The sequence below is a fragment of the Cyprinodon tularosa genome, unplaced genomic scaffold (assembly GCF_016077235.1).
Source record: "Cyprinodon tularosa strain WSP-4 unplaced genomic scaffold, ASM1607723v1 ctg722, whole genome shotgun sequence".
NCBI classification, from domain to species: Eukaryota; Metazoa; Chordata; class Actinopteri; order Cyprinodontiformes; family Cyprinodontidae; genus Cyprinodon; species Cyprinodon tularosa.
In genome coordinates this window covers 128,361-153,339 of record NW_024039477.1, presented here as the reverse complement: position 1 = coordinate 153,339, position 24,979 = coordinate 128,361, and the positions used below count along the sequence as shown (strand labels likewise).

At 39.5% G+C, this 24,979-nt stretch overlaps 1 protein-coding gene across 8 annotated transcripts in view; it reads left to right on the top strand.

Annotated features, from left to right (window-relative positions):
• mrtfab (myocardin related transcription factor Ab) overlaps positions 1–24,979 on the top strand; it is a 76,106-nt gene that overhangs the window by 34,037 nt on the left and 17,090 nt on the right. For 7 of the 8 annotated variants that reach the window (XM_038269179.1, XM_038269178.1, XM_038269182.1 and 4 more), the window contains one exon: positions 16,974–17,039. In XM_038269179.1, coding sequence (XP_038125107.1) covers positions 16,974–17,039 — 66 coding nt within the window. Of the gene's footprint in view, positions 1–2,632; positions 2,992–16,973; positions 17,040–24,979 lie in introns of those variants that run through there. The other variant, XM_038269181.1, reaches the window with a different exon arrangement.

Here is a 24,979-nt window from a genome sequence, read left to right as displayed (position 1 = left end):
GGTGCAGGTGGTATCATTTAATGCTGTTTACATTTTGCTTGATCACACTTTGATCAATTTATTTAATAATTTATTAGATACATCCAACATAATTATTCAAACAATATTTTTAATCGGCACGTTATCGCATAATAAATATGATATTCTAGAGTTTTCTTGCTTAGTGTTTGTAGCTCATTTTCTATTTGACTTTATCTAAAATCTTTTAAGAAAAGATGCATCGATCTACTTTTTTTCCCCACTTTTTGATCTGATACCGATTCTTTAATTTGGAGAGCGGTGGATCCCGATATTTTTCTGATTCCAGAATGTTCTCATCGCTGCTGGTTCAAACTGGCTGAATTTGTTGTAGAGCTGCAAACGATTATTTTGATAATTCACTGGATGAGCGTTTTATTTTTCAATTAATTAATTACTAAAGGAGTAGATTAATTTAAAGATAGATAATTAAAGTTATTTATATTAATTGTTCTAGCCTGCATTTATTAAATCAAAAATAGATTTCCATAAAGAGATTTATAACTATAGCTTTAAGGTTTCTAGCTGATTACTGACATGCCAATCCTGATTTTTAAGCGATACAAATGTGTTATTTTTCTTATTTAAATAACTGACACTGTCAGTTGTTATACAGTTCATCAGTGTCAGAGTTTAGAGTTTGACTGGATGATTTTTTTAGACCACTGCAAAGGCTGATACACATGTAAATGTTGGCTGATCGGTCGGCTTAATCGGTGCACCCCTGTTTATAATCTCACTTCAATTTAAATCAATGAATTTCACTCTCTGCATTTAACCCATCCCCTTAGGGAGCAGTGGGCTGCCATTGTGTGGTGCCTGGGGAGCAGTGTGGGGTTAAGGGTCTTGCTCAGGGACCCAGAGTGGCAGGCTGTGGGAGTGGGGCTTGAGCTCAGAACCTCCAACCTCCAAGCCTTGTGGACTGGGCCAATATACACCAATATCTGATTTATTTTTAAATGTTGATAGAGGGCAGATATTAATATTGAATCGGTTCATTTTTATCTTTTATGAGCAAATAAATCGTGGACTAAACTCCTGAATTTCAACCATTTATTTATATTTCATTAAGACCATCCAAGTTCCTCTTTTATGGGGAGCGGTGGCCTAGTGGTCGGGGCAGAGAGTTTGGAATCCTGAGGTTCTGAGTTCGAGCCCCACTCCAAAAGACTGCTGCTTTGGGTCCCTGAGCAAGACCCTTAACCCCACACTGCTCCCCAGGTGCTGTACAATGGCAGCCCACTGCCACAGGGGATGAGTTAAATGCAGAGAGTGAAAATCAGTAAAGTTCAATTATGTGGAGAGGCTTTGGAAGCGGGTTGCGGTTCCCCGCATGTTGATGCCCCCGCCTTAATCCCAGGAGCGCGCCGCCAGCTCTGCTTCCTGTCCAAACCGTGAATCATAGCAGCAGCTGGACTTTAATCTCACACTCGTATCAGACGGTGATTGCAGCTTGGCGTTTGTTTAAGGTGTTGGTCCAAAAGGTCACCTGCAGGAAGTTCACTTTAATTTAGCTCCAGCTAGTGCTGTTTTTTTTGGTTTCTGTCAATAAAACTTAACTTCTTGTCCTCTAATGAAATAGATTGAGTCTAAGAAAGGGAGGCTTAACCTTCCCCTGTGTGTCTGCAGGCGGTGCCGTGTGCCCCGCTGTAACATTACCCAGCGGCTGCACAGGTGATACCAAGCTGAATATAGCCCACTTATGACCAGCTGGCCTTGCTATTTAAAACGGGTTGGAGGTAGGGGGCATGGGGGGCGTTTACTGTCAGCAGCGGGGTCCGCTGACTGCTACAGAGCAAAACTGTACTGTAAAAAAATGAACAGATTTCCTTCTTTCAGTTTGTTGTCGTCCTTCCAGCTATTTTTCTGTCTCCTGAGGTGACTTTAGAAATGATTCCTGTCTTTCTTAGCATTGATTTAGCTTCGGAACGATGGGCCTCAGACACCGTCAGGCGACAGAACCCGTCCTACTTTTCACATGCATGGCCAGAAAGACTCTTAAATAAAAAGAGGAGATTATATTTGCATCTGTTTAAGATCTAATAGTAATAGATCATATTGGTCTAGGTTTGAGCAGGAAGCTCCTCCTTTTATATGTTTCTGATGTTTGTATAAATGTGTTACTGGAGGCAGGATGAGCTCATCGCTGAAAGCTGCTCCTGGTCTGACTGAGTCACCGCTTTTCAAAGGGAGCTGCTGCTTAGGAGCTCGTTTCATGACTTTCTTTATTCTGGATGTTTGCGTTGAACATGAAGGTGGTCTGGATCAGGCAGGACCCCCCACCCCTCCACCCCCACTCGCCCCCAAGCTTGTAACTGTGAATGAATGGCAACAGCTGAGGGAGAACTTTATCAGCAAACACTTGGAGCATGTGTGTGTGTGTGGGTGTGTGGGTGTGTGTGTGTGCGGTGGGGGGGTGGATTCAGGAGGAGCTGCAACCAAAGCCGCCCTCATTGGGACTCGCTCCGCTCACTGCTGTCCTGTCTTCCTCGGCCGCCGGCTTCTTTTCTTTCCTCCTCTTTCTTCCTTTTGTTAAATCTGCGACTCGACCTGCTGATTTCTGGAAGCCGGCTCCTGAGGAGACAGCAGGAGCAGCGCTGTCGTGACTCGCCGCTGCAAAGGAAAGACGGAGGAAAAGGGAGAGAGAGGCTGACACGGAGCAGCATTTCTCCTCTCTGACTTGGATCAGAGTTTTGTTTTGTTTGTTTTTTTAACCAAAAGATTGGAGTTGGACGTCTGTTTGACGGACATCAAGGTTCTCCTCTTCAGGGAGCCCCGGCTTCTGGGACTGTGAAAGAAATGTTCTCCGCTCGCCAAAGAATCGATCGCTGCCCTGAGTGATGATGTTGGACACCAACCGCTGCCTGTCTTTTAAACCCTCCCCCCTGGACTCCCCCCCAATGGCAGACGACCTAGAGAAGGCCTTGTTGAAGATGGATCAGGAGAGACTGGTCTATCACAGCCTGAAAGAAGGTGGGCGATCCGTGGAGTCGCACAGCGCCTCAGCTGTGTTTATGCTCCTCGCTTGTGGTTTCGTTATCAGTACTTTACGACTTTGAGTCAGTAGTTTATGAGGTTTTGTTAAAGATAATGTGGTTTACTGCCTTTAAGCTTGTTTTATCTGAAACTCTCTATAGAAACTTTTTTGGACTCTGATTTTGGCGGCCGTGTTTTCAAAGAAGTTCTAATATGAAGATGAAACATCCTCTAAGACGTTTTTATCTGATTGACGAATCCAAAGTAGAGCGTTATAGTGAATTAAGACATTAAATCTGTTCTGTTTCCAAAGTATGCCCCCCTATACTCAGATACCCCTAAGTTGAATCAAGCATAATGACATTCAGACGGTGGCAGAACGTTATTCAGCATCATATGACCCATGAATGCAGCTGAAAGCTCAGGGTGAAGTTCTGGAAACAAGTAATCGATTCTGGTTTAATTGTTGATTAAATATTGTTTTATTCGATTAATTAATAACGGCCGCTTAGAAGGAATGTCTTGCAGTGTTATAGTGTTATTGATGCCCACTAGAGGGACCGCTGTCCCTTCTTCATTAGAGCAGAATTCTGAATGAGTCCAGAGTCCAGTCCGGATTATTTCCTCCTTTTAATGGATCCAAGGATCCAGAATAATCTTCCTGTGGTTCTGATAGTGAATCTAAACTCTGGATAAACTCATTCAGCTCTTCTAAATGGGCCCATTTATCCGTGCTGCATGGAGGAGCAGCAGAACTTCTCTGCTGGATCAGAAGGAGACGATGATAGAAGACTGGAGGACATTAAGCTGGACGATTGGAGCAGGATAGAAGAAGACATGCTAGCAGCAGGGGCGGATCTAGGACATCTGGGGCCCTAGGCATAGACGGGCAGTGGGCACACCTGATATTATAAGCGTTCTGATGGCATTTTAGCCAAAGGATTTTTATCAAAAACATAATTAATGTGCACGAATAAGGAATTGTTGTATTAACCATACATGGAAACTGGGTATTATTGGGCCCCCAGCAACTTGGGGCCCTAGACAACTGCCTAGTATTGCGTAATGGTAAAACCCCCCCTGATGGAGTTACCAATGGTGTCTGAGTTGAGTTGGAGTCACAGCTTCTCGCTTTGAGTATCCACAAAGTCATCTAGATTTTCATTGTTTGCAAAGGTCAGACTTCTTTTATATCGAAGCGCTTTAAATCGCATCCACCAAAAAGCGGGGAACTTTAGACCCCGAGTAAATTCAGGCAAAATAGGATACAGGCTGAATTACTGAGGTGTTGTCTTTAGCTGTAAAGGGTCAAATAAAATGGTTATTTTAAGGATATTTACATTAAAAATGTTCAAAATGTCTCCTTAACGTCTGTTATCGTTATGTTATTTTTGTCAAGTGAGTAGAGGAAGACAAACCAATATCTGTTTCAAGAATCTGCCCCAAAAAATCAGCAACTCCTATCAGGGACAGGTTAGACTGATGTCAAAATAATCAGCTTTATCGGTCGACCCCCTACTGGCTGTCCTGCCATCCCTACTCTGACAGCTCTGCTCCTTATTGGGTGAATAACCTGATTAGGGCTGCAACTAACAAGTATTTTTGCAAAAGAATTTATCTGTAGATTAATTTTTCCATTTAATAACCGATAGCCAAAGGTTCCTTAAATATAATTTTTCAAATTTTTTTTTATCCCACTGAGGAGTTCTGGATATCAGAATCAGACCTACTTTAATAGTCCCAGAGGGAAATTACTTGATAGAGCATATTAACAGACGAAAAAGACTTTTAGCTTATATGCAACATTTCTATATACCGTATTTTTCCGACTATTAGCTGCACCTGAATATAAGCTGCAGAAGCTAAATTGCATGATTAGTACATATACAAGCCGCACCAGACTATAAGCCGCTGGCTTTTTATGTTTAATGTCCACCTTTCTCGCTGTCGTTCTGTCTCGTACCACTTGCGGTAGAAGTCTGCTTCCGGAGGACCTCCGCATTCCCGCACGCGCGGCTACCGTACTTGTGTGTTGATGCAAATGTGACGTCAACATGGTGGATTGTAAAATCCATAGATTTTGGTATTACCTTCGTGGCCGTTAGCTGTAAAGGTCCATAGATAAGTCGCATTGTTATATAAGCCGCAAGGTCGAAAAATGGGGAAAAAGTTGCGGCTTATAATCCGAAAATTACTGTATTTTTTTTTTTTTTTACAAACCTGGTATAAGAGCTAATGCTGGATCAGCTGATCAGGAAGGCCAGCTCTGATTGGATGCCCTCTGGACTCGGTGCAGGAGGTTGGAAACAGACGGATTCTAACTAAATGAACATGTCTGTTGGATAATGTCTCCCCCACCCCATGCATGAAGCTGGTGCTGAACTGGAGAGCTCCTTCAGTGACAGACTGCTGCCCCCTAAATGCACCAGGGAGCGTTATCACAGATCCTTCCTCCCTGCAGCTGGAAGACTCTAGAACCACCACTGTTCCCAACAACCTCAATCAGTTGTAACATTCATGCTGATTTTGCACATTTTCTACCTTAGTCAGTTAAATAACATGCTGCTGTCATTCTGCACATCTCCGGTGTTGCTCCTATTTTCAAATATCCATTACTGTAAAGATATGCATAGCTGTATAATGGTTATTTATTCTCCAGGTGCACAGTTTTATATTGTTAAAACACTTTACAGTACAGGATTTTATTGTTTGTCTTTTAACTCTTCACTAGTATGTTATTCTTATACATTTTTTTAACGTCCACATTTGTGTGACAGTTTTTTTTTCCTACAATCTTTTTGCTGCTGTAAACACCAGAATTTTCCCATTGTGAGACAACAAAGGGATTTTTTATTCTATTCTATAATTATTGCTCTAAGTGGGTCGCCCTGTCAGCTAAAGGACTGTTTTAGAGTATATATCCCAGTTAATGATTAATCGTTTGCTAGATTAGTTGGCAATTATTTCAATAATCGATGAATCTGATTAATTGTTTCAGCCTTAAACCTGATCAGATCCAGCATTTATTAGGCAGACCACATTGATGCTACCGCAGTCTGCTGTAGTTTGACCTTTAACCTTTCGGGTCTGTGTACTCAATATTCAGCTGTTTTATTTGTTTCTTTTTTATTGTGATTAATGAATTGGATTCCGATCTTTAACACAGTTGATTCCTCCTCAGTTAGGAGTTTAGCTTTGGTTTGAACTGATGTCATGGAAAAAGAAATCCTCATACTTAAGCTGAAAGATGGCCATCATGCTCCTTTTTAAAAAAAAAAAAGAAAAACCTTCTCATAACACACCCTAATTTGGTCTGATCCGTGTTAATGCTGCAGATGTTTATAACCAGCAGTCAGTATAAGCAGGAGCCAGAGACACAGATGACACAAAGCATTCCTGGGAGCTAAGAGGGACTGGAGATGGAGGAGGGGAGGAGGGTTTTTCTGCATTATCTGAGAGGATGCTTCAAAGTTTGGCTAAAATGCTCCACGAAGGAAAAGACTGAGCTGTAACCTTCAGATGATCAGTATTCAGCCTCCTTTGATTGTCGCTAGGGTCCTGGCTGTGCTGCAGCAGGAGCCAGAGACAGGTGGGAATGCCCTTAACTTGGCCGTGACCCTGTCCTCCAGCTGCTCCCCGCCTCCCGTCATGTGTGGAACATTGGCTGGGGTCAGGAGGTGCGCAGCGGGCGCCATCGACCAGGAGAACCGATGAGCTCATACCCAGGGACGTCTTTCACTGGGATTATTTCCAGTGTAGATGCCAACCAATCACGCGCTGAGTGTCAGAATGTATCTATGCTTCCTCTGGGCCGTGCCCACCTCCTCTCTCCACTTTCTTTTATCGTCTTCCTCGCTGCCGTGACTGACGTTCTACAAACTCAGACATGCTCAATCGGATCTATGGAGACGTCTGTGCTGCCAGATTAACCCAGTAGCCTGGCTCGACCTTTCTGGCCTCCTCCTTCAGCACCTCTGATTAAAATCTACTCTCACATCTCCAGCTCCTCATTCCTTTATGCTTATTTTGCTATTTGTCTATTTATATGTGGAGTTTTCATCGGTTTCCAGTGACTTTTTGGGTACCAGTTTGACATTGTGGTGAAAACTGACATCCTGTTGCTCACTTTGACAAATCCTGCAGATTGTGGTCTGCAGTCATTTCCTCTGCACCTCCTTAAACCCGTAAATCGTGCCCTCTGAGCTCCTGCTCTGCAGTTTGTTGTGACTGCAGCAGTAAGCGTTGCTTTCGTCCCAGAATCCCAGTTAAACCAATATGCCCTTTTTTCCAGTTTAACCAGAATTGGGGAGAATAAAGAGCAGGTCATCTAAAAGGATTATTAGGTTAGCCTGGGTGCACTGATTGATTGGTCGGTCGATCAGTCCAATTTCTTTTAATATTGGCAGATCTATTAAGTGAATTTTGCTACATTTTTAAAGCAACAATAATGGAACCAAAAAAAATTAATGGTAGGAATTTAAAAAAATAGAATCAACGTTTTGTATTTTTTTTCAAATAAATAAAATCTGAACAAATAGGAAACAGTAAAAAAAAATGGTTGAACTCTAGATTACATAATATGAATTACTCTCATTACCTTTTTTCTTTTTCATATCCACCAAGAAATGACAAAAAAATAATTTTGTCCAAAAAAAAAAAAGAAGAGAAAAATTGAATTTGTTCCAAAACATTTTAAAATCTTTTTGAAAATACATCATTTGGAAACTTAAAAAAAAAACTGTAAACTGTAAAAGGCCTTTAATTACTCTATGAAAAAAATACTTTAGATTTCCATTTTTCAGGCTTTTTAATGGAAAAGTCCGGGCAGCAAGGAATAATCATGGATTATTATTTATACCTAGAACTAATACGTTTGCGGTGAATTGTACTGAATTTAGCGTTAATCAGTAAAAAAAATGAAAACAATATTTTTCGACACAACCGCTCAGTCCAATAATGGCCAATATTTGCCCAAATATAGTAACCCCTCCCTCCTGCCATCTTCCAGCAGTGACGTCACGGTGCGGTAAGCCTAGCGCCATTCTCCCCGCTTTACAAGCAAAATCAATGGGAACTACTAGACACATCTGCAATCAACAACAATTATTGAAGATTTCCAGAGGACTTCACCATTGAAATTCACCAGAGCTATAGTGAAACTGAAAATGCCCACGTGCATGGCAGCTGGATGCTGGAATACATCGGGTAAAAGTGAAAAAAATGAGTTATTTCACCTTTCTGATTCCTGATCCTCCACGGACGGGTTGGTCGTTGGATCACCAACTTGAAGAGGGAGGATTTGCCATCGAACTTCTGGCCAGAGAAAAAACCCGTAATATGTAGCCAACATTTGGAAGAAGAATGTTTTCAAGATGACTTGGATAATAGCGCGTTGTGACAAACACCAGATACAGCACTGGGACTTGATCAACAGCCGATACCGCACCGTGACGTCACAAACCAGTAGGTGGCAGTAGTGTTCTTTGACAAACATGGATGCCTGCAGTAAAGCAAATTCAAATGAAAATTACTCTGAATTAAAACACTGATAATTTATTGAATAGTATGGAATAATTTCATATTTAAAGTACTTTCAGAAATTTGAATTCTGAATTTAACCTGACTTTTCCTTTAAAGATCATTGATCGGCCAGAAAAGTGCAATCAGTGCACCCCCACCACGAAACATTCCAGGAACCTTTAGGGTCATTTTTATGCACAACTTCAGAGCAGATATTCCGATTTAACCGGGTCTCAAGTTATAAAGAGCCACTGAGCAAGGTCCAAAGAGCCACTTGTGGATCCAAACAGAGTCATGTCTTTGAACGGCTTAGTCAAAAATTAAACCTAAATTCTGTTAAGTGTTGAACTGGTGCGGATGGAGACCAGAGTTGTAAACAATTTTGATGTTTTTTTTTTTCACCCATTTTTTTTTTAATGATGATGTAGTTTGAGTTGATCTGTTTTATAAACTCCTGATCAAATAGGCTGAGGTTAAAAAGGAAAAGTCCGAAGGGATCTGCTCTCCGCCGCGGTTCAGTTTATGTTTAACCTCTGACTCGCATGTAGAGTTTATAATCAAGGACCGTCTCCCGTCTTTACATGTTGTGTTGCCGTGTTATTGTGTGTGGTAGTCGCAGGGCATTGAGGAACACGGAGAGGAAGATGTGGTGATGTGAGACAAGCAGAGAGGGAAAGTGTAGGATTCTCAATCCAAGAATAAACCTCTTCCCTGGAAGTTGCAACGCAGCGTGGCGTCATATCAGCCCTGCCATCATCAGTATGTGTCAGAGCCCCTGTATGTTTTTATTTATGTGTGAAGGGGAGGGATTTGCTGCCTGTCCATGTTTAGATTGTTTTGTACGTCAGCAACATGTTTTTGCTCTCAGAGAGGAGACTCTAGTGTTAGACTAATGGCCCAGCATGCTTGTAAAAATAACAGAGTGGTGCTGGGATAGCCAGCGATGATTGTAAGAGCCCAGGAATGTCATTTGGAAGCCTGCGGCCTCACAGTGGGGCTGCTGTCCAGCCTTGAATCGTCGTCTTAGCAGCAGCAGCTCGGCTAGCCGGTGACGTCAGGACAGGACAGGTGCAGGGTGGCCTTAAAGTAGCAGACATAACGTACGACCGCAAATGTTCAGCAGTGAGTTCTACGGCAAACACACACGCATGTTACTCCAGCAGGGACAGCTGATGCACACACAACAAGGCCCGCTTTATTTGGAGCTGATAAATACGCCGCTGCTTCAGTTAGTGATGCAACCAACCATCCAGATTACAGATACGGCAGCCGGACAATTATTATCAGTAGCATAAATGAAACTGGGCGCGCCCCCTAGGGGTAGTACAGTGTAACAGCCTGAAGGCTGGTAAAAATGGAGAAATGCTGTCAGAGAACATTTAAAGAAAAACGGATAATAAAATAGTTCTTAGATTTAGCCCCAAAATGAAAAGCAGAAGAAGAAACTAACTTTATTTAGGGTTAGCTCCAGGCTTTTAGCTTGTAATATTTCATGGGTGTAGACTTTGGTTTATCACATCTTAAAGCTTTGCATGGCATTTGAAATTTAGACTCTCTGAAACGCTATTTCCTGCATTTTGAGGTGGAATGCAGCTATTGTTTTGACTTTGTTCCAAAAAAAGTATCTGCTGCTTCATTTTTGATGTCCAGTAAAGTGTGTCCAGATGCGTCTGATGCTTCTGCTGCTACTGTGTTCAATGGCAGGGAGCGGCATTGCTATATTAGTAGGGACGGGAAGGTTTATGAAAACCGTCCGAACCGTTCGGTTCAACTGTCTTGGTTCGGTTCAGGTGTGTTGCGTTCGGTTCATGCGCTGCTCCTTTTTCTCATAGGCGAAGTGTTTACACTCCAGAGCAGAAGGTGGCGGTACTGCGACCAAAGCCAACCACCAGTAGTAAACAAGAAGAAGAAGAAGCGAAGCAGCAGAAAAAAATCAGTTGTTATGGAGAATTGTGTGGGTATGTCGAGTGGGAAAGAACAGGAGTTGGAAGACGCGCCAGCAGCACTTTATAGGTCTGCTGTATGGGAGCGCTTTGCATTTAGAGTGACCTACGATGACGGCGGAAAGAAAGCTGTGGATAAAAGTGCAACAGTGTGCAAGCATTGTGCGACACGTTTTGTTTATGCTAACAGCAACATGACCAACATGTCATGCTAACAATCAACATATACCGAACCGAAAACCGTGAACATGAAACCGTGAACCGAACCGTGGATTTTGTGAACCGTTCCACCCCTACTTTTCATATCTGATTGTGAATTTTTAAACCCTCATGCTGTCATTCTGTGATCATAATGCAACCCACTATATGACTCTGTGGTCAGGTAGTCAATAACCTGTAGCTGCCATAAATCACTGCGTTGTGTGGGTTCCTGATGCAGCGGTAGTCCTTGCTGTGCTCACCTGAATCTGAGGCAGTTGATAACATGCTGAGGATGAATGTGCGATGGAGGAAAGTATGTGGCTTTGGATCATGCAAGGATTGCGTCATCGTGTTACAGTAATGTACTTGCAGGCTTCCAATAAAGCAGTTTTAATGGTTATTTGGCCATTGCTACCTGATGTGTGCTCTTTATCTAGTTACCGTGTTTTCTTTAGATCCGAGCTAAGTAAGTTAAAATATTTCTTTTTTTGTTTTGTTTTTTAATCAATGCTCATATTTATAACGGCTAATTAATTGTAGCAACATTTTTTTTTTTTCTCATGTAAATTTTATTGAGTTTTTTGTTTTGTAAAACATACAACAGATATTTTATGCCACACCGACCTTTACAAATTTACTTTACCGTTAGCCAGTTGAGAAAGGCAGACCATGTACTATCATACTGATGCATTTTACCTAGAAGACTGTATGTCACTTTCTCATAAGAAGCCAGTTTAACCATAGTCGTCAGCCATTCATAATAAGGAGGAGGGTTCTTTTTCATCCAGTATCTTAACAGAATCCTTTTTGCTATGGTCAGAGCCAGAACCAGCCACCTCTTGTCAAAAAGTGAGAAATATGAGTCCGGGAGTTCTGCTGTGGAGCCTAAAACTGCGAGCTTGGCAGTGATATTAAACCTTCTTTCCAGTACTTCAAAAATTACTTCCATAATATTTTTCCACCAATCTTGAAGAGCAGGGCAGGACCAAAGAATATGTAGAATAGATGCTCCCTCCTTGTTGCACCTCCAGCAGGTGTCTTTGGGAATCAGGTTCCATTTATGAAGTTGCTGAGGGGTTCTGTGCCATCTGTGAATTATTTTTAATTGAATAAACTTGTTACTCATTTCTTTATACATTGTGTTTACATTTTGTAAACATGAGTGCCAATCATCCTCAGAGATGTCTAAGGCCATGTCTTCAGTCCAGTGTTTTTTAACCTTTGATAACGGATCGCCCATTTGAACAAGTAACATCTTGTATATATTAGAGGTAATACCTTTGCCATTGGCCAGCTTGGAAAGCAAGATTTCTACAGGGCTGCCCGAAGGGCATCTCAGAGGGGTTCCCAGCCATTTAGACAGTGAACTACGTAGTTCGACATATCTCCAAAATTGATTGCGAGGCAAATTATATCTATCAACAACTTCATCGAAGCTCAGATAGTTATTGGTTTTGGCATCAAACAAATGGAATACACAGGAGATTCCCACCTCAAACCACTGTGGCCAGTTGACTGATTTTCCCCCAATAAGAATTTTATTATTCCATAAAGGAGCTAATGATGACTTAATGAAATCCCAGCGACCTGCTCTGTGTAATTTATTCCAAATTAATTTGTCCGCCGTAATAATAGGGTGATCTCTATGGATTTTTGTTTTAACACCTAATAAAGTAGCCCATGGAGATTCACCTCCGTTCGCATCAGACTCCAGCTGAGACCAGGAAGGTTTATCAGAGGAATTGAAAGTGGGTAACCAAACTCTAAGTTGTTTTGCCTGCAAAGCCCAATAATACCATTTAAAATTAGGTAAGGAAAAACCACCCCTGTCAGGGCTCGCTTGTAACTTTTTAAGACTCAGACGGTGATGGGATTTACCCCATAGAAAATCCAATATTAAGGTATTTAGCTCTTTGAAAAAAGAGTCTTGAATATACAGAGGAATATTACGGAGGAGATAGAAAACAACTGGGGCTGTCATCATCCTAATAGAGTTAATCTTTCCCCACAGGGACAAGTGAATTTTAGACCATCTACCAAAATCAGTTCTTATTTTTCCAATCAAGGGGCCGGTATTCATTTTAACCATATTGTTATAATCAGAGGTGATCTGTATGCCCAAATATTTAATACTTTTGGGAGACCAACAGAATCTCCAGTTTTTATATAGAGAGGAGGGGCAGTGTCCAGACATGGGCATAGCTTCAGACTTTTCCCAATTTACTTTGTATCCAGACAATAATGTGAAATCTTCAATACAATCTAATAAAATGGGAACAGATTCTTCAGGTTTAGTTAGAAGGACCAACATATCATCTGCGTACAGAAGAAGCTTGTGATGAATGTTGCCCACATTAATACCATGTATGGCTGTATGATAGCGAATTTTTTGAGCCAGAGGTTCAATTGCAATCACAAATAAGCCGGGGCTAAGCGGGCAGCCTTGTCTCGTTGACCTTTGTAACTGAAATAGACTAGATATGAGACCGTTAGTTAATACACAAGCAGAGGGCTTATCATATAAGGTTTCTATCCATTTGATGAAATTGCTCCCAAAGCCAAATTTTCCCAGAATCTTAAAAAGGAACTCCCATTCTACACAGTCAAATGCTTTAGCTGCATCCAATGATAAGGCGATAGTTGGTTGTGTTGAGTCATATACATGATATTGTAAATTCACTAGTCTCCTAATATTATCTGAGCCACATCTGTTGGGGATGAATCCAGACTGATCTATATGTATTATGCTACCAATAACCTTTTTTAATCGAGTAGCAAGTACTTTTGCTAGGATCTTTTGGTCACAGTTAAGTAAAGAAATTGGTCGATATCCGTTAGGATCTAGAGCATCTTTACCTTTCTTGTGAATTAATGTTATAAGTGCAGAATGCATTGATTGTGGTAGGGAGCCATTCTGAAAGGCTTCATTATAGATATCTAATAACAAAGGGCTTAGAATATCTTCAAATGATTGGTAGAAGTCCAAGGGTATACCATCTAAACCTGGTGCCTTGTTCAGTGGCATGCTTTTAATGGCTCGAGGTAGCAACATTTTTTAAACATAAAAGTCCAAAAAATGCTATTCAAAGTTAAATTGGATCCAGTCAATGATTTGATTGGGAATGTCGAGGCAGTAGATTGATTCTCCAGGTGCACAGTTTTTATATTGTTAAAATACTTTACAGTACAGTATTTTATTGTTTATTATTATATTATTATATTATAAATATATATATTATATTATTGTTATTCTTATAATTTTTTTCTAAGGTCCACATTTTTGAGACCATTTTTTTAAATAATATTTTGCTGCTATAAACAATAAAGGGATTTTTTATTCTAATCTATTGTATTGTATTCTATTCTACTCTATAGATATTTCAATTTGTCGTTGACTCTATAGGAACCCCTCACATGCAGCGACAGCAGAGAGGAAAAAGCGGCTTTGTTAGAAAAGGTAAAGTTGAACTGGCCCCACAGGTGGATCTGTCTAGGAAAGGAAGAGTTAATCAGACGAGCTCGGAGCCTGACTTCATGTCAAAGCATGAAGTAGAGCATATCCAGTTTAAAGCTGAGCCCATTGCTAGGTCTAGGAGAGAAACAGGACTAAACACTGAAAACAGGCCCAACTCTATCATCTATTGTCAAAGATGTTGATGGCAGCAGAACAGCTGATATTTCTCTCGAGGAAGGAGTCACAGCCAAACAGGAACAGACCAGATGAAGCTACTATGAGAAAAAGGAGAGAGAGCAGAACGTTAGAGATTGAACTAATAGATTCTGCAGAGTGGGAGAATAGAGATAGAATGAAGCAGAATGATGAAAAGGGGTCCCTATGTCCTCCAGCAGTCTAAGCCTATAGCAGCATAACTATAGAGATAGCTCAGGATAACCTGAGCCACTCTAACTATAAGCTTTATCAAAAAGGAAAGTTTTAAGCCTAGCCTTAAAAGTAGACAGGGTGTCTGCCTCACGGACTAAAACTGGTAGTTGGTTCCACAGGAGAGGAGCCTGATAACTAAAAGATCTGCCTCCCATTCTACTTTTAGAAATTCTAGGAACCACTAGTAAACCTGCAGATTGAGAGCGAAGTGCTCTGTTAGGAACATAAGGAACAATCAGATCTCTGATATCAGATGGAGCTTGGCCATTTAAGGCTTTATATGTGAGAAGGAGGATTTTAAATTCTATTCTGGATTTAACAGGAAGCCAATGAAGAGAAGCCAGGATAGGAGAGATATGATCTCTCTTTTTCATTTTCATCAGAACTCTGGCTGCAGCATTTTGGATCAGCTGAAGGCTTTTAACTAGAGTTTGTGGACTTCCTGATAGTAAAGAATTACAATAGTCCAGCCTTGAAGTAACAAATGCATGGACTAGTTTCTCAGCATCACCCCTGGACAGGAGATTTCTTATGCGTCTTTAACTTGTAAACTCCACTGGATCCACTTTGCTTTTCTTTAGCTGACTTCCTGCCTGAGTGATTCGCTCTGCTTTAGACTGATGTTGAGTCGATGCAATTAGCAAAAAAAATAAATAACAGCGAGAAGTCTTAATGAAGCAGCAAGTAGTAGCGTATATGGGGCTCTTTAGAAAGACATTGCACCGAGTGGAAAAGGTCGGATTGACTAAAGATGCTGCGAACAGCAACAAAGTTGCTTTATTATAATGGCGTGCAGCAGATTTTTTGGCAACTCTTTAGTTTTGAAAGCTGCAGACTAAAACCAGCAGTTCATGCTTTTCTTTAGCCTTTAGACCAGGCATCCCCAAACTAGAGACTGACATTTTTTTGGGAATCCAACGGGTCACGGGATTCCCGTGGGATGGGAGTCAGTATTAGTAACGATCACGTGATTGGGACGGTACAGGATTAAACATTAACGGGAGCAGACGGGAGCGGGAGCAAACCAATAGTAACTAAAAAAAACTAAAAATAATAAAATAGTAAACTATTTTATTTAAAAAATTAAATAAAATAGAAAGAAAAAAAATCCAGTACTGGCGCCGCCATTTTGTAGTTTTTTTCCTTGAAGCCTACACTATAATGCGAGTCAAAAAAACTACACGACCCAAAAACCATCAGTGCTTCCGCTCTGAGTTTTTCACCTGCGCTCAAAAACAAGAATGGGAGTGGTGCAGGAGCGGGAGTCATTCTGAATGGGAGCGGGATGGGAGTGGGAGTAATTTCACCAGGAGTGGGACGGGACAGGATTTAGATTTCTACTCTGGCCCAGGATCGGGACGGGACACAATTTGTTTCTGTGGGGGTGGGACGGGACAGGAGTGAAAATCCACTCCCGTGTCAGTCTCTACCCCAAACTCGGTCCTCAAGGCCCCCTGTCCTGCAGGTTTTAGAGGTTTCCTTGCTCCAGCACAGCTGATTTTAATTGAAAGCTGATTATCAGGCTTTTGGTCTACTGCAATCATTATAACCAGCTGTGCTGAAGCAGGGAAACCTCTAAAACCTGCAGGACAGTGGGCCTTGAGGACCGAGTTTGGGGATGCTTGCTTTAGACAGTCTTGCAGAAAGTATCTGCAGTGACACTTTTCATCACGTTTCTGTTAAAGCTATGTTTGCCGTGACTTTGTTTTTTGTATAATTTATTAAAGGATGTAATGTGGTTTATTTAAATGATTGTGCTGTTTTTGTGATCAAACTTTCCCCTGTTCTTGACCTAATCTGAACCTGTTATGAATTTGTCTGGAGTCGTCTGTGGCCTCCACGCGGCGCGCTATAAGTTCAAACAAGGTCCTGCTCTTTTTCCCAAGCATTGTTTTCAACAGAGCTCCCTCTCTTTGCTTCTCAGTTATGTAATGAGCCACTTCCTGTTTGAAAACGATTCTGCAATCAGCCCACAATCTGCATCTACCTGTTTATCAAAAAGGGGTATTTTAACAATCCGCTGTCATCATTTTGTAGCCATGCTTGCTTAATCTTTCATTTCCTTGTGAGCCTGGTGGGGTGTTGAGGGTTTTTTCTCACACAGGTTTAAAGCTGCTGTGCAGACAAAAAAAAAAGACATGAACAGGAAGTACGTAGTAATCTGTCTACACCCACTTAACCCGCCTTCTGTTTGACTTCAAAAAATGAAGAAGGGGGAACTGGGAGGATGAACTGGCTAGCAGAGAGTGCAGGTCCTCCTCATCTCAGCTCCATCACATTTCTGTTGCTTTAGTGTTGTGGATGTGTCTGATGGATCGGTGATCGCGCTCAGAGCTCCACCGCTGCAGTTTCTTTGAATTTACCGGCTGTGGCTGACTTTTTCTCCTTCTTCTTCTCTCCTTTCTCTCGCCACCATCTCTGGGTCCATGCAGTCCTCCAGCTCAAGCTTCAGCAGAGACGCACTCGAGAGGAGCTGGTCAGTCAAGGAATCATGCCGCGTGAGTAAAACCTTTCTTAAATCTTCACCAGCAGCTTTAGATCCGCAGACACCCATATGCAGACGATGCAGTGTTGTTTTAAAGAAACGTAATTATTCAGCAAAAAGCAAAAAGAAATGTTTATATTCTGGATTATTTCTATATATTTGGAGTCTTGAAGCAATTAGGGCAGTTTATCTATGCCCTTAATCTGATGTCATGGATTAACCTTTCTATTTCCTGCATTTGACAGCACTCCAGGCGCTACTTCATTCTGATACTTTCAGCTTGATCCTTTTAATTCCCTTTTTAATTTCACCTTTTCTTTTACTTTTTAACATTTTTTCAGGATTTCTTTTCCATCTGGGCTATCTAAAACTCCAGCATTGGATGCTGTTTGCCTCTTACATAGCTTAGTAGATCTTTACGATCTGTTCTTTTCTGAACATTTTTATCTCCGTTACTGGTATGAGTAAGTGCGCTCAGCATGCGATGTTTTTAGCTGTCTTTTCGCACTAGTTTGTGTTATCAAGTAGGGCAGCTTCCTCTTCTTCTCCAGTCACTTCCTGTTTCATGAGTTAACACACATCAGTAGAGGCAGATGGTTCATGGGTTATATTTTTCCTGTTAGTTTCTACATAGAAAGTACCTGTTGTTTTGTTTGTTTTGGTTTTTTGTCCAGAAATTGTGTGTATTATTCCCCACTTCTGTATATACTATACTCTCCGTGTAGAGAGAAGTTGCAGACACATACTGTATATCAGTTCCTTTATTTAGCCGGCCCTGACAGAATGAAAAGCAGCTATTTAAAGCAGGCTTAAACTTGAGAAAGGCCTTTTTATTTTTGTTCAGTCTGCACGAAATGCCTGAATGGTCGCGTTTTGGTGCAGAGAAACATTTCAAGGCTGCTTGGTTTCTTGAATTCTCCTCCTAGGTCTGAAGATTTGCACCAAGCAGGAATTCGTTTTGATTTCGCTGGGTATCGTTTTTACCTGAAGCAGTCGCTCTGCTGATCTTTAGATAACGGCTCTACATTTAGAGCCACCGTTGGGTTGTTTGAACCCAACTGTGATGTCACACCAAGTGGCTCAACAGTTCTGCTGATATCCTCAGCTGCCCGGTGGGAAAACTGTAGGCCTGAATCAATTAATCAGGATTAATCAATTATTGAAATAACAGTCAACCCATTTTCTCATTGAAACATTATCTAAAATGATGGTACGACTTACCGATAGAATAACCTACCTATTTACAGTGAAGAACATTTAAGATTAAAAACCTTCATGCTTTTATGTATAATTCCATGTTTGTCATTTACATTAATTGAACTTCTGCTTGGGGACCTGAGAAGCTTCATGCAGAGGTTAAATGAGGCGGTGAGTTTGTAGAATAGAAGCAAAGAGAAAATTTGCAGGAAAACACGAGACCTGGTTTGTTAACGGTTGTCTATATTAAGCATATATAAAGTTTCTCTTTCAAATACGGCTTGATCATGCTTTCTTATTCATTTGCAATGACGACTGTTGTTACAGTAACACGTTATTTGTATGGAGTTTAACATATAATTCAATTCATTTTATTTCTATAGCTCCAATTCAAATTCTAAATCATCCAGTCAAATTGATTCAAAGTTTTCTATCAAAGGAAAACCAGCTGATTGCATCGACTCATTGACTCAAATATAACCTTTGAATATTAATGTAACCAGAGAATAGTTTGACTGTCAGCAAGGAATAATAAATGGATCGTTATTCATACCTAAAACTAATTTGTTCGCAGCGGTTTAATTCTTTTTTGTTCTTTCTTGCATTCGGTGCGTTTTCGCTTGATTTGAGATCAAAACATTTTATCAATAGAATAAGTTGAGTAATCCTTCAAATCAGAGAGTCCATAATATCTAATTATCTTATTTTAAAGACAAAAATATTCATTGCAGTTGTGCATCATATACTTAATTTAATATTTCTACTTATGTTTGCATCATTTTTTGCACATTTACTGTATTTTTCCTCAATCTGAGCAGATAAATTACAAGATCTTCTTATGAAATTAGTATTTTTCCCTTTAAACTAAGATAATTAGACACGATCCAGCTGAAATAGGATAAGTTTTATTTTAAACAAACATTGTTTATTCTATTGATATATTGCTTTATTGATAAGAGAAAAATACAGTTAATAAAAAACAACAATTGACCTCTATTTAAAGTTCTGCAGTGGAAAGTTTTGAAATCATAAAATCACTTTACTTCTGAGCCCTTCGATACGATTACCATAATATTACATTTCTTCTACTTAAAATCTGAGAAATATGTAGTCTTCAGCAAAAGGCTGCTAAATAATCATCAACATCACCACACTGCAAAAATAAAATCTAATTTTGTCAGTTTTTTCCTCTAATGAGGTATTTTCCCTTTGAATGGAGGAGCTAAGTGAGACGATGTAGTAATGGAATAAAATAAATTACGTTTAATTTAATTAAAACCCTTATCTTATTATACGGAAGAGGATTTGGGCCACTGAAAAAAAAAAAAAAAAAAGTTAACTGATTTTTTAATTTTATTTCAGTTTAACATGGGTAAAAAGTAAGAATTCCTACTTTTTTTCTCAGAATTCTGACTTTAATCTCAGAATTCTGACTGAATTCTGACAATTATAAAAGTCAGAATTCTTAGATTAAAGTCAGAATTTTGAGATTAAAGTCAGAATTCTGAGAAGAAAAAATCACAATTCTTACTTTTTTTCCCATGATAAACTGAAATAAAAATTAAAAATCAGTTAACTTTTTTTTTTTTTTTTCAGTGGCCCTAATCCTCTTCCGTATTATTGCATGTGCAGAATATGTAATCAGATTTAAAGGGCAGGTATATTTACTTGATCAGATTAAGGGCATAACCACTTATTCTTAGAAATTATTTGTAGGTCTTTTTTTGCAGACATGTCTTGTTGTCGTGGCCTACTTTAAGCTTAACTATGAGATGATTATTAGCTGTGAATCTGGATTCTGTTTCTATTTCACAGATTAAAACTATCATGCTTTGCTACCAGGGGAGGGTGGAGATAGTTAATTTTGTCCCTACATTTATAGGAAAAACGGTTTTAAAATATACAGACGTAACAAATTTCTACCAAAAAAGTCCTTCATTTCCAGTTAAAAGGTATTTTATTTGTTGGTCATCATTGATCGTTTTCACCTCTTGATCAATTTCTAAAGAAGGGGTGTTAGTGGTGATCAATTTGGCCTTTTATTTGTTTATTGTTTGTTGAAAGGATGTTTTAAACTGAAAACTGGATTTCAGTCATGCTGCATATCTGCTTTGGAAGATATTCCATCTAAAGGTAAAAACCTCCACATAACCCAGCCAGACCATCGCTGAAAAGTTTATTTATTGGTAAAAACAGAAACCTAAAGTAGGAGCCCCTCCCTCATCCACCCAGCGTCTCCTAAGGTTTTATGATGCTTATGAGATATGGAGGCAATTTTGTTCCATTATTGTTGCAAAGAAAGAACACATTTTGTAAAAGGAAATTTGAAAAAGAAACAATTCAATGCAGGAATAAAACCTCTTAATAAAGAATATGTTTTTGATTTGAAAACTTTAAGCAGCGTTTTTTCTCCAAAATTATTTTTTATAAAATCTGATGTTTGCAATAATAGTTGAACAAAATATAGTCCATACAGAGATGCTGTGGAGCTTGTTGAATCTGTGTAAAGATGAAGGACGTTTGTAGAAAGTGAAAGCTCTGATAAGTTCATGGATTCGCCTGAAAGGTTTTACTTCGCCTTTTCCTCTTCTGCTATTTCTGACTGCCTGAAAGGAGCAAGACTTATTCAAGGAAAACTCTCTGCTGGTTTAGTAGCTCTCATCTGATTCTGCTTTTGTTTTTATTTTTGGCAAAAACAATGAATTGGCTTATTCCGTTATTAAAATGATTACCTAGATTTGCTACCTGGATAAACAGAATCTTAGGGAAGCCATTAGCTGAAAGAACAAGAGCAGGAATTAAGCTAAAGCTGTCTGAAAATATGCAGAAAAAAAAGAAAAGAAAAGTTTAGCACCTTTTGCTACCTGGTTGCAAATAGGAAATATTTTAGTTTTGTTTTCTCAGGGTCATTTAGAAAATGAATTAAAGTCTAAATCATTTGGCATCGATTACAGTGAATGACAGCTTTTCTGTAGCAGGATTTCAGTATCTGACCAAAACATAGAAAACCCGATGATAATATTAGCAGTAGAGATACACCGATACATCAACCGGTTGATATCTTTGGCCGATATTTCTGTTTTCTTTCCTTGTGTGGCATTCAGCTGATACATGAAGGTTTTTACCGTTTCATTAGTACGCTTAGCAGCCGTGCCTTCAGATTACACTGACGCCTCATTTATTGTCATCTTGTCATTATTAGGGCTGGGTAAAAAAAATGGATTTAATCGATTTTGAATCGATTCCTTTACATTTTTGCAAAATCGATGTCTTGGAAATGAGATCGATTCATTTTAAAGTGACGCGCGTGACGTTCACATTCAAATAAGCAGGAAATATGCACTCAGGATTACTTCAGGCCAGACAGCTTCAAATATAGCAAATAGGTTGATTGAATACATTAACAAATGGAGGCTGATCAGCAAACAGAAAATGCTGCAAATATGTTTTGTGCAGTGGAGATAATGCAGCTCATGCATGTCTGCTGTGTCACAGCTGTTTGCTCGAGTGAGGCTTCACTTTTTCACTTTTCACAAACAAGTTTGCACTTCTGAGACAGTTTGTTCACATCTCATGTTTAAACTGCCTGGTTTACAAGTTTGCACTATGTGTTTAATGTGACAGGAAAAAATTAATACATGAGTATTTTGAAACACAATTGAACAACTTTCATTATTGTAAAAATTGATTGAATTGAAATTAATCGATTTAGAACTGCCTGAATCAAAATCGAATCGCTTCAGTACTTTGGCGAAAATACCCAGCCCTACTCATTATTATCATGTAAATAAATGAAAGGAGGAAAAGCAGCATCTGCTAAATCAGCCATTTCAGCCTCCAGCTGTATGGAGGGAACTTTGTTGCATTATTGTTGCATGCAAAGAACAGGTTTTGTAAACTGCATTAAAAAAAACATCTTAATACAAAATGGTTTTGAGAGTCACTTGAATGTTTTCTCAAATTTATATTTTCAGTTCTGTTTTTTTTTTTTTTTTTTTTTAACAGATTTTACAGAGTATTATTAATTGCATCCTTTTAAATTGTGTTTTTTCCAGAACACGCCCTTTTCAGACAAAAAGTAAATACCGTATTTTCACGACCATACTAAAAGGCGCAGTCTCAGTTATGTGTGCCTTCCTGTATTTAACACACACATAAGGCGCACCGGACTATAGGGCGCGGGTTTTATATACAGGTACAAGTCCTCTACTACGTTTAAATACCTCTACTGCGTATTTAAAAATAGAGCGGGAGCAAAACTGAGTATGACTGTGCTTTATTCATGTATTTATTACAAAGTATTAATCAAACCTGGGAGCTGGCCGTGAGACAGACACATCGCTGATGACACAGAGCGCTGTGATCACTCCTCTGAAACAGTTTATTGACGCATAAATTAACTTAAAATCCTGAAACCTGCCGGCACAATATCCTTTGAGGAAAAAAAAGACGTTTATTTGCGCCTTATAGTCGCGAAAATACGGTGCAAGCATCTGGTCCATTCAGGCTTCTCGGTCTTATTCCCTCTCTACAGTCTTTTCTTTCTAGCTCTCTTCTGACTTCTTCCTGCTCTCTGTTTTGCTCTTCTATATACATCTTTCTTCCTTCTCTTCAACTGTTCTTCAGTGTTTCACTTTTCCTCCACTCTCATTGAGTCTTCTTTTTCTCTTCTCTTCTATCAGTTGTACTCTATTTTAAAACAGATACATTAATCAAAATCACTTCCAAAAAATAGAATGTACAACAAGAAAATATTATTCTTATCTCATCTGAATAATACGGAAGAGGATTAGGTTTCTCAGAATTCTGACTGCATTCTGACAATAAAAGAGTCAGAATACTGAGATTAAATTCAGAATTCTGAGAAAAAAATGTCAGAATTCTGAGAAAAAAATGTCAGAATTCTGAGATTAAAGTCAGAATTCTGAGAAAAAAAAGTCAGAATTCTGAGGGAAAAAAAGCCAGAATTCTGAGAAAAAAGTCAGAATTCTGAGATTAAAGTCAGAATTCTGAGAAAAAAGTCAGAATTCTGAGAAAAAAAAGTCAGAATTCTGAGAAAAAGAATTCTGAGAAAAAAATGTCAGAATTCTGAGATTAAAGTCAGAATTCGTAGATTAAAGTCAGATTTCTGAGATTTAAGTCCGAATTCTGACTTTTTTCCCCATAATAAACTGAAATAAAATTTAAAAAGCAGTTCACTTTTTTTTTTTTTTTCAGTGGCCCTAATCCTCTTCCGTAGAATAAATACTAAAAATGCTAATTAAAATTTATTTTGGATCATATTTCGAGCTCAAATTATAACCAGCAAAATTAATGAACATTAGATAGGTAGTTGTCTCTTACTCCATCATTTCCAGACTTAATAACTTACAACTAACATTAACTGACTCTGTTAAATATAAACTAAATGTCACCAATCAGTTTTAGAAACCTCTTTAAATGAACCCTGGAGAACCACCGAACCAGATTAGCTTCTCACAAGGAGTTTTAATCCGAGTCCATTTTACTTTTTGCGTCTTCTTCCTTCTTTTTATTGATTATTTTTAAAACTGGACTAAATCAAACATTTCTCAGGGGCTCGGCTCAATCCAAATAAAACAAATCGATTAAAACACCATAACCAGGGCAGCTCCCCATCAGATGTCGGGTTGAATAACGAACTTCCTCTTTTACTTCTTCGTCTGTTTAAAAAGTATCGCACTCCTTTCTTCTTTTGATAGCAGCTGAGATCAATTAGGATCATTACAGTCCAACAAGCGGTGCATCTTTTATTCATCTTTAGGTTAAGAGCATCGCAAAATGCTACCGTAATAGCTCTTTCTGCCAGAGACATGCTCACATGCTTTTCTACCGTAATAACCGTCTGCACGCAAGATTTCCCGCCTCCTTCATAAAACGGTGAGATCAGGGACAGGTTTAGACGGGTGGTCCGAAACGGAGACTGTCCCCTGAAATCGGGGACGCCTGGTCACCCTGGCTTAGTGATCAGAATAAAATATGAATTCATTTATTTCTATTCCATCTTGCTGAACATGATGCAGGCAGGAGGATGATCTGATTCAGAAGAAAAACTCTGACAGAATGAATAACATCTGAGCGTGAAAATAAAACGAGGACTAAGTGCAGAAACAGCACTGAAACAAGGAGAGGGAGACAAGATGGCCGCCATGGCGCAGAAAGAACTAACCCCACATTTTTTTTTTTTATAAAATCCTCTCAGAGGAAACAGTTTGGGTTACTTTTTTTTTTACATTAGCTAAGAAGGTTATATTTTCAAGAGAGTTTGTAATTGTAGAGGATAAATTTCAAAGTTTTTAATGACATTTTTAGTCCAAGGATGAATCCGTTTCCCTTTAATGATGATCCGGATCACCGTCTGGATCCAGGAATGTTTGAAAGGTTCTGTGAATGCAGGTATTAACTGAAGCTGGAAGTCCCGGTATGATGAGGAAATGAGCTACCAGGTGGAGCTCTGCGCTCTTCTACTTTACTTTTTAGTCATTTTAAAAAGCTCGCCTGCATCAGGTCAGACACACTTCCTGCTGGGTTCGTCTGACCTCCTGACCTTCGGCTAGATCACGGCCGTAGGTGTGTTTAATGTCCAGTAGTTGTGACACCCTGGTTGCTGGATCCTCGGACCCCCCCACTGTAATCAGATGGGCCTTGCTGGATTTCACCAGCTCTTAGCCAATCAGATCCTTCCTCAGTTACATCACTGTAACTGTCGCTGTGTGAAAATGAAGGTTTAATTCAAAG